Below are 9,781 nucleotides of genomic sequence, written 5' to 3' on the forward strand. Positions count from 1 at the left end.
ACACGTCCGTCTCACTTGTTGCTTTGCCGTAGTTTTCTGATCCGACCTAGGGAGGCGAATGTTAGGGTTTGACATCGGTATGTGAATGTCTTATTTTACACAATTTGCAAAAGACAAACAGTGGTCATCGATCATCCCTCAATTACAAATCCAACTTCTTGTTCTCCAACCAGATCCTGCACTCTATTTGTCCCGCAGGTGGCAAATATGCCATCGAAAGTCCTGGTGTTTTACGTCATAGGACTTTCCAGACAACTGGATTGTTGCTTCTTGTGATAGCATAGTTTCCATCGGAGCGCTGTAAATGTTAGCAACAAGACAGCTTGGATAAGGACTGACAATTACCCACAGTGACCCGCCTCTGCTTAAAAGCGCGCGGGCGACTCGGCTGTCAATAGACTGCAATGACTGCAAGCTATTTTGTCTGTTTGCTAGGTCGTCTGCGGAGATCGACGCATTCCTCTATAAATACCAGCTGAAGCCTGCAAGAGGCGGAAAAGCTACTTCAACTTTCAGACCAGTTGCATTTTCAGAGAGGCTACAACATAGGTAAGAAGACAGTTTGTCTTTTGAAACTCACCCTTCTGTTTCTCGTACAAATACAACTGCGAAAATTCACTGAAACTGCAATATTCTGTGACTGTATTGAACCAGTTGCGGTTTTGTATTCTAAATAACCACGCAACATTTGATCAGGTAGCATGGTGAACTTTTGGGGTGAAGAGCAAGTTCGATATGAACTCTTCTTCAGATTGAGATGGCAGGGAAAAGAATGAAATGAAAACCGAATTTTCATCCTTTATTAATCTCCCATTTTGCAATGTATTTACATTTGACACACTGCGTTGCTGCGGAATGGCTGTCTAGCTATCTTGTTCTATTACGATCACACGATTTGCAGATACTGAAATATTGTCGTGAACATAGCTTGTAGTGTTGCGGGAGGAGGGGTGGTGGCCGTCTGGCCGATTAACAGAACCTCTCCCAATAAATACCTTCCTTTTACGAAATGGCTATTTGTGGGTGTACTTTTATAAAAGCTGGAATATTTATGCAACCTGTAGATCGAACAGAAAATATCCCAAACTGAATGTCGTTTGTGATTTTACTTATTGACGCGATGTGACGGTTTGAAACATGTTTGAACAAATGCAGAATGAAGCTTAAGGTTTGATGAAGGCATACGTTCGAGTATCTCCACTCTGTTTTGTTTTGCCCTATATTTGCAGTTCATGGCGTTACTGTGGAAGTGCCATTGCCTGGTGTTGGTCTTGTGTGCCTCCATGATGGTGGTCGGGGCAGACTGTGACCAGGACTGTGCTTACTGCGCCTACCATTTGGCCGGTCATTTGACAGAGTTTAACCCGCTGGTGAGTTTAAACACCCCCGCCAGTCATCCCGCATCCCTCACCTCGAAATAAGTCATGCTATCCGCTTCAGGAAACCCCGATGTGTGACCCAAATTTCACCGTGAAGTTCATGTTATCGACCAAAAGCTGGTCAGAACTCACTACACCAGGTTATAGCCCAACAGGTTAGTTTGAAATCACAAGCTTTCGAGGTGCTGCCCCTTCGTCTGGACGATATCTTGGTGTCGTGTGACTTCTAACCTGGTTCCCCCCGCAGCACCGGCATCTCCAAATCATGACCAAAAGCTAGTTATACAGAAGGTCACTTGTGTCCCTATACCCACAGAATGGAAATGTTGGATCTCATGTAGTTGGTTTTTGGCAAACCCATTGACTGATTTCCATATTAACTCTCGTTTGGTTTAACCGAAGTGACGATTTTGAAACAGTAGCCCTCTCTGAGTTAGCAATGAAAGGTGCTTGAAGGGGTGGGTGGGTATACTCTTTGACTAAAGTTATCGCGAAGAATGCCCCGTTTCAGGGTTCCGTATATCTGAAGGGATGAGGACATGGGAAAGGAACGTGAAAGATATCACGACAAAAACTGAAAGAGAGAAAGCCACCATTCTGAAAGTCGCTATTCACAGCTATTACTTTACCACAGTAATGATAAGGACGTAATGATTAAACATCCCGCTGTACATCTGACACCAAAGACAAAAACTTAAAGTCTCCAAAGGCACCAGGAGCAGAACTGGAGACTTTCGAAAGTTCCAGAGGCGCCAACTATCGCAGACTGTGGCTAATTGCAGCAAGTTAACCGTGGAATGCCACGCAGTTCAGCGCTCCACAGGGAGGACTCTGGGCAAATATTACATTTCGGTTTTCTCCTAATAATTGCCAACATCTCTGCTCCGCAAGAATAAAAAGTCTTATGCATTAGATCTAAACAAAAATGTGCCTTTAATAATCAATTTTTTGTTCCCGGACTGTTTCGTAATAACCAGGAAAGAAATACAACCAATTATTTGATAAATCTGTCTTTGCCCCACTCTAGCCTGTCCGTAGATGGATGGGCGGGATTTAATTTTGCCCCGGCCGTATACATATTAATGACTATTTTTGGAGAAAAGCTGTATGCAATCTCGAATACAGTGGACATTGTCTACTGTGCAAGTGATGAAGCATATTTTTAACTCAGATAATGGGCATCTAAATTCAAAGTGAAAATCGTCGGCAAGTATATCCCCGAGTATTTAGAATGCGGAGTCACAATGTATGAGCGGCGGTATGCCCCAAGGTGTAGATGCTGACCCTATACGCAGATTCACCGTACTTTAGCAGGAGCACTTGGGGTGGACCCGCAGTCATTAGATTCACAGTGTTCACAGATAGCTGTCGCCAACCATTTTAACTCCGCCCTCCACTCCCTTCGTGACATGTCCACCCTGGAGCCTCCTCCAGTCTCACAAATGCGCCAAAGCCAAACCGAAGGAACAACACCTCGTATTCCACCTCAGAGCTCACAGCCTGATGGCTTCAAGATAGAATTCACCACTTTCAAAATCTCCCCACCCAGAGCCTCATCCCATGTGGAACCCTCCCCCTCATCCCTGCCTCCTTGACCTGACACAACCTGCCACCTTCTTTCTAACCTATCCACCCCACCTTTACCACTGACCAATCTTCACTAACCTCTACTTTCACTATCTCACCTACCTTCCCCAGACGCACACCCTCCGTCCATTTTTTTTTCAGAGCTCCCTTCCCTTCCCCAAATCCTGCTAAAGGGTGGAAAGCCAAAACCTGGACTTAGTTCCTCCCATGCTGCCTGATCTGCTGTGTTCCTCTAGCTCTATGCTCTATTGGCTCTCATCAATGATTAGTATGATGCCAAGAGATGATACAAGCTAGTGTCAATTTAGGATGGCTTTCTGAACAGTTAGGAAAAAAAATACATTGTTTACGATATTTAATATAACAATATTTGTATATTTCACCTGAAAGTAGAAGACCTTGGAAACCTATCCACAGACTGCAAAGAGATGTGGTAGATTGTAAAATATAGGATAAAATTAAGAACTGGGGGATCTGAAACACACAAACAGAAATAGCTAGAGAAATTCAGCAAGTCCAGCAGCATCTGTGGCGAAAAAAAACAGTTAACATTTTGAAATAACAAAGTGTGGAGCTGGATGAACACAGCAGGCCAAGCAACATCTCAGGAGCACAAAAGCTGACGTTTCGGGCCTAGACCCTTCATCAGAGATTCTAGGCCCGAAACGTCAGCTTTTGTGCTCCTGAGATGCTGCTTGGTCTGCTGTGTTCATCCAGCTCCACACTTTGTTATCTTGGATTCTCCAGCATCTGCAGTTCCCATTATCACAGTTAACATTTTGAGTTCAGATGCCCTTCAAAAACATTTCTCCAGCAATTTCTGTTTTTGTGTATAAAATATGGGAAATGTAGCAATCTTTTACTAACTATGCAGGTTGAAAAGATGACATTTTTCAGGAAGCGGTGTTGGAAGGCAAACTGCCACAGTCATTAACATGGAAATCGGAAATTTTAAAAAAAAACCTGCAACCAGATGTTTGCTATACCAATCTTCTGACTTACTGACACATTTCTTTCTTATGGAAGTAAAGCTGAAACAGATTGAGTGATTGGTGCACAGAATTAAGTCTAAATGATATGGGAAGAACAATGTCTGGAAATCAAATGTATCTATATCTGAACATTAATGCTTCATCTGAAAACACAAGTTCCAAATTTTTTTTCCATGTATGTGATGAAGTGTGAATGAAAAGACCCACCACCACATTGTAGACATGGGTAATAAATGCCAATCAGGCCAGAGAGGGGGAGGAGGTGAGCTTTCCCAAAATGTTAGTGATATTCATTGGGAAATATGACTCGATTCTTAAACTGAATATGGATCCATAGAGATGGGGGCATACATTCGGCAAGAGAGGAAACCAAATTGGTTAAAACAATGTGTGATCAGAATCTTGTTGATTATACTTGGTTCGTGTTTACAACATGAAAACACTTCCCACCAGGTAAAGAGTTTGTTTACAGATGTTCACCCATTAATGTAGCAGAATAGGGTGAAGATTACTACATCACTAACAGTTGACCAAATTTTGTATATCTTGATAAAAACTGAAAGAATAGCGGAAATTAGAGGGAAAAACAGAAATTGCTGGAAAATTTCAGCAAACCTGGCAGCATCTGTGCAGAGAAATAAGAGTTAAAGTCTCAGGTACAGTGACCATTCCTCAGAACTAATGGTAGCTAGATTAGATTAGATTAGATTCCCTACAGTGTGTAAACAGGCCCTTCAGCCCCACAAGTCCACACCGCCCCCTTGGAGCATCCCATCCCCCTATAACCTTCACACCCTGAACACTACGGGCAATTTAGCATGGCCAATCCACTTAGCCTGCACATCTTTGGACTGTGGGAGGAAACTGGAGCACCTGGAGGAAACCCACGCAGACACGCGGAGAATGTGCAAACTCCACACAGACAGTTACCCGAGGTCCCTGGCGCTGTGAGGCTGCAGGAGCATGTTTTATATGCAGAAGATAGAGTGGGGGTGGGGTTTAAGGAATAAACAATAGTTGGAGATAGAGCACAAGGAGACAGAACAGTTGGACAGACAAAGGGTTGGATAATGATTAGTCTAGGAGAAGAAATAGCTACTCATGGGGACTATTAGTGGCTAACAATGGGATGTTTGTAATAGCAGACCATGTGATAACAAGGCCTGGAGTGTGCGAATTGGGGTAAGGACATGACAAAATGTGCCTTAAGCCCTAAAATTGTTGAACTCAATATTGAGTCCAGAAGGTTGTAGAACTCCCAAGTGGAAAATGAGGTGCTGTTCTTCCAGCTGAGATAAACTGGAGCACTGCAGAAAGCCTGAGATAGAGATGTTGGCCACGGAACATGATGGTATGTTGAAGTCATTAGTATCTATTCATTCTCCTAGGCTACTCATTATCCACTCCTTTGTCTGTCCAACTGTTCTTCCCTCTCTCCTTGGGCTCCATCTCCACCTATCATTTACTCATTATCCCCTCCCCCTATCCTATCTTCGGCATAAAAAGACAACTTTTACCTAGCTACTATCAGTTCTGAGGAAGGGTCACCAGACCCTAAACATTAACTCTGATTTCTCTCCACAGATGCTGAACTTTACCTGCAATTTCTGTTTTTGTTTGCCAGTTATCTTGAATCAGTTGAAAAGATAAAGGGGAAAGTTATAATTAATCAAAGGTTGAAACATACATCTTGCAGATCCCTTAGCAGTCTCTGTGGCCTGTTTGAGGCCCACACTTTGCAATTTCAGTGACAAACAAGCTCTTCTTGCAAAGGATTCTCTGTATGAGTAAAGACCAATTCAAAACAGGCTTTATGCTGAGCACTGGAGATAAGCTACTTGCTGTTCATGAAGATGGTACTGAGGCAATGTCTGCCTACTGCACATAATCAGTTTATTGTTTCAGGTTTCTAGATGAAGTCTAGGTCACAATTCTTTATTATAATACCATTTTCATTAATGGTCAACTTCTTGGTTTTAAGCAATTGCATCTGTATTAGGGAGAGGAAGAATGTCAGAAATCATGTCTAGAAATTAAGTTCAATTTTCAAATCATCTTAGCTAAATGGTAATTGTTCATTTGCTTTACAAACATTTAATTCATGGCTAACAGCACTTTTACTAATTATAAGAAAGTTAAACATGTGGTAAGCTTATGTGATGCCTATTGCTGAAGCTGGGCTGTACCCTGCACCTCTGGAAAATTAGATTCCAGGACTGTAAACTCATTAACATTCTCTCTGATCTAGATATGATATTTGTGACTTTTAGGATGAAAGATTTCAGTGTTAGGACATGAAATATCTTGCAGTAATCAAAATTAAGTGATATCTAACTAGATAATGCCAAACCATAGAAAATCGTACCCCCACTATTTGTTCCCCTCCTTAGCAGAGTTCTGAGTCAATGGATCGCCAGTCAATGTGTGCAGTTGTCTTGACAATTGGATTTAGATTGTCAAACTTCATTTTATAGAAAATCTTTACAATCAGCAAATATTTAACCAACTAGCACGTGCATATTCTCCCACTTCCTTTTAAACAAAAATGCAAAATAGGCATGTCTAAAACATATTTGAAAATAGCATATTTAATGTGATGTAAAACAACAGTTAGATGGAAGGGTTCAGATGACATGAAATAAGATCAGTTACATTAATCTCAAGTCAATAGTCAGCGAAGTTATTCACATACATTCATTTCCTGCTACATCTTGGTTGGATGAGTTTATGTACATGTTTATCAGATGCCCAAAGTAAACTGGATGTTAATATTAGGGTACAATTGAGTAATGTTGAAGTTGTTTCTAAGGAATTACTAACTCTCACCCAATGTATAGAATGTTATCCAGTCAATATTTGCAGTTAGATATCAAGAAAATGAAGTTATAAGAAAATAGGTCTGGTTGGATTAGGTAATCAAAAACTAATGAATGGTAGCAACCATGCTCTGTTCTTACAGGCAGGGCCTAGTTGTTCAAATGACTCCAAAGGAAAAAAATAACGTTATTAATATGCAGTATAAAAGTAAAACGTTGTGGATGCTGGAAACGTGAAATAAAAACATAAAAGTGCTAGAAGTGCTCAGCACATTTGGCAGAATCTGGAGAGAGAGAGAAATAAAGTTTATGTTTAAAGTTGAATATGACTCTTTTTCAGAAGTGAAGTAAGCTTAAAATGTGTTGGCTGTTATAACATTGAAAATGGGAATGAAGAGGTCTGGGACAGAGTAGAGGATGGGAGAAATAAAGTGAAAAGATGTCATGGAACAAAACAAAATTAATGTAATGGTTGTCAATATGAATTCCACTTCCAATTAGGCACTTCACAGACCTCTGAAATCAAAACTGAATTCAAAAATTTCAGACTTTGTACTCTGCTTTCCATTTCCATTTACTTTTACCATGTGCTGGCCTGTAACTTGTGTTTCATGTTCTTGGTTTTGGACAGAATTGTTAATTATGCTGCCTTTTATGCTCACTCTGTGAAGAAGTTTTTTTTGCTACAACTATTTCCATTCCTTTTGCTCTTTGTTTCATGACAGCTTTGTCATTTTGTCTCACTTGCATTCTACCCTATTCCAGAGCTTTCCTTTCATTCCTTCTTCTTTTCTCCTTTCAACAACAAAAAAAACATGATATTTCTACCTTCCCTCAGGACAAGAATCATTTTTGACTTTAAGAATTAACATTGTTCCTCTGCCCACAGATGCTGCCAGAACTGCTATCCCATTTTAATTAATACATAGGAACTTATTAGGTTATTGGTGTCACCCTCACTTGTCCGTCATACTGCTATTCAGTATGAATTCTCTATTCTTTAATCCACAAATGTTATTTTATTTCAGAGTTGTACATTTGAGTGTGAAGGTAAACTACCATCAGGAAAGGCCTGGGGGATGTGTAAGGAGCTAGAGGAAGTCAACAAACCCTATGATGACAGTCAAAGTTCTCCTGAAAGTGACAAAGAAAAGGAAAAACAACATCTCCTTTTGAGTAAAAAATACGGTGGCTTCATGAAGCGTTATGGAGGTTTCATGAAAAAAGCAGACAGCAATGATACGTACTTTTCCGAAGTTGACGATGAAAATAAAGGAAGGGAGATATTGAGTAAGAGATATGGAGGGTTTATGAAGAAAGACATTGAGAGCCCTTCGTCGGTAGAATCTGCTGCCATTCTGCGAGAGCTGCTCAACTTAAGTGAGCTTAATGAGCAGAAGCATTATCTAAACAACAACAACTCTGACAACCATGGAAAAATCACAAAGCGATATGGAGGATTCATGAATGGATTCAAGAGAATCTCTGAAGGCTTAACAGAATTGCAAAAAAGATATGGGGGCTTCATGAGAAGGTTTGGTAAACCAGATTACCAAAAAAGGTATGGTGGATTTATGAAACGTCAAAACAATGCTGTCATTTCTTCTGATGAAGATGGTGAAATTTATTCCAAAGGAGTCCCCGAATTTGAAAAGAGATATGGTGGATTTATGAGAATTTAGTCATCCGATCAGAAAGACTGCCTCTGTTCTCGTATTTAAGTGTACTATGTTGCTTAGAATGTACAGGTGTTTTTTACTGTTTAGTTTAACAAGAACAGGCTACCTGCAACGTAGATCTTACTTGCAGATATATCTTGCCTTTGGTTGAGATGAGATTATCAAGATGAATTGTATGCCTTCTTTGTGCAATTTCTTCTCGAACTATTAACTGTTGTCTAATTTTCATTAAATGTTATCTCAAAATGATCTCATCTGCCTAGTTGTACATATTCAAATAAAGTTAACTGCAAAATAATGTTTAAAATCTTGTCTTTCATTTAAATTTTTGCTCTTTCATTCAAAACTAACAAGTATATTTTTAGGAGTGAGATCAGATTTATGTTAAAAAATTTTGTTTACACAATTTGGCATCTTCCATGTAAAAGCATTTGCACAGTAACAAGTCAATTGATGAATGGGTGCCAGTGTAGCATTTTTAAAAATTCATTTGTGGGATGCGGGCATCTCTGGCTGGCCAGCATTTCTTGCCAATCCTTAGTTGCCTTTGAGAAGGTGGTGTTGAGCTGCCTTCTTGAACTGCTTCAGAACCCCTGCTGTGGGTTGACCCACAATGCTATTAGGGAGGGAATTGCAGGATTTTGACCCAGCAACAGTGAAGGAATGGCGATATATTTCCAAGTCAGGATGGTGAGTAACTTGGAGGGGAACTTGGATGTGGTGATGTTCCCATATATGTGCTGCCCTTGTCCTTGATGGAAGTGGTCATGGGTTTGGAAGGTGCTGTCTGAGGATCTTTGGTGAATTTCTGCAGTGCATCTGTTGCTACTGAGTGTCAGTGGTGGAGGGAGTGAATGCTTGTAGATGCAGTGCCAATCAAGTGGGCTGCTTTGTCATGGATGGTGTCAAGCTTCTTGAGTGTTGTTGAGGCTGCACTCATCCAGGCAAGTGGGGAGTATTCCATCACACTTCCGACTTGTGCTTTGTACATGGTGGGCAGGCTTTGAGGAGTCAGGAGGTGAGTTACGCGCCGCAGTATTCCCAGCTTCTGGCCTGGCCTTATAGACACTCTGTTAATATGGTGAGTCCAGTTGAGTTTCTGGTCAATGGTAACCCCCAGGAAGTTGATAGTGGGGAATTCTGTGATGGTATCACCATTGAATGTCAAGGGGCGGTGGATAGATTGTCTCTTGGTGATGGTCATAGCCTGGCATTTGTGTGACACAAATATCACTTGCCACTTGTCAGCCCATGCTTGGATATTGTCCAGATCTTGTTGCATGTGAACATGGACCGCTTCAGTATCTGAGGAGTCATGAATGGTGCTG

General features: G+C 40.9%; 1 protein-coding gene across 1 annotated transcript; it reads left to right on the forward strand.

Annotated features, from left to right (window-relative positions):
• The first annotated feature begins 354 nt into the window (after nt 1–354).
• On the forward strand, nt 355–8,733 carry penkb (proenkephalin b). The gene is made up of 3 exons (XM_048529812.2): nt 355–549; nt 1,230–1,370; nt 7,803–8,733. The coding sequence occupies exons 2-3, from the start codon at nt 1,233–1,235 to the stop codon at nt 8,454–8,456; spliced, it is 792 nt and encodes a 263-aa protein (XP_048385769.1). The 5' UTR covers nt 355–549; nt 1,230–1,232; the 3' UTR covers nt 8,457–8,733.
• The last annotated feature ends 1,048 nt before the right edge of the window (nt 8,734–9,781 follow it).

This window comes from Stegostoma tigrinum, chromosome 5 (genome assembly GCF_030684315.1).
Source record: "Stegostoma tigrinum isolate sSteTig4 chromosome 5, sSteTig4.hap1, whole genome shotgun sequence".
Classification (NCBI taxonomy): Eukaryota; Metazoa; Chordata; class Chondrichthyes; order Orectolobiformes; family Stegostomatidae; genus Stegostoma; species Stegostoma tigrinum.

Bases quoted from the DNA above. Each gene is read 5' to 3' on its own strand.
- penkb (XM_048529812.2), top strand. From the start codon at position 1,233: ATGGCGTTACTGTGGAAGTGCCATTGCCTGGTGTTGGTCTTGTGTGCC. The intron at 1,371-7,802 runs GTGAGTTTAAAC...ATTTTATTTCAG, and splicing joins TGACAGAGTTTAACCCGCTG to AGTTGTACATTTGAGTGTGA.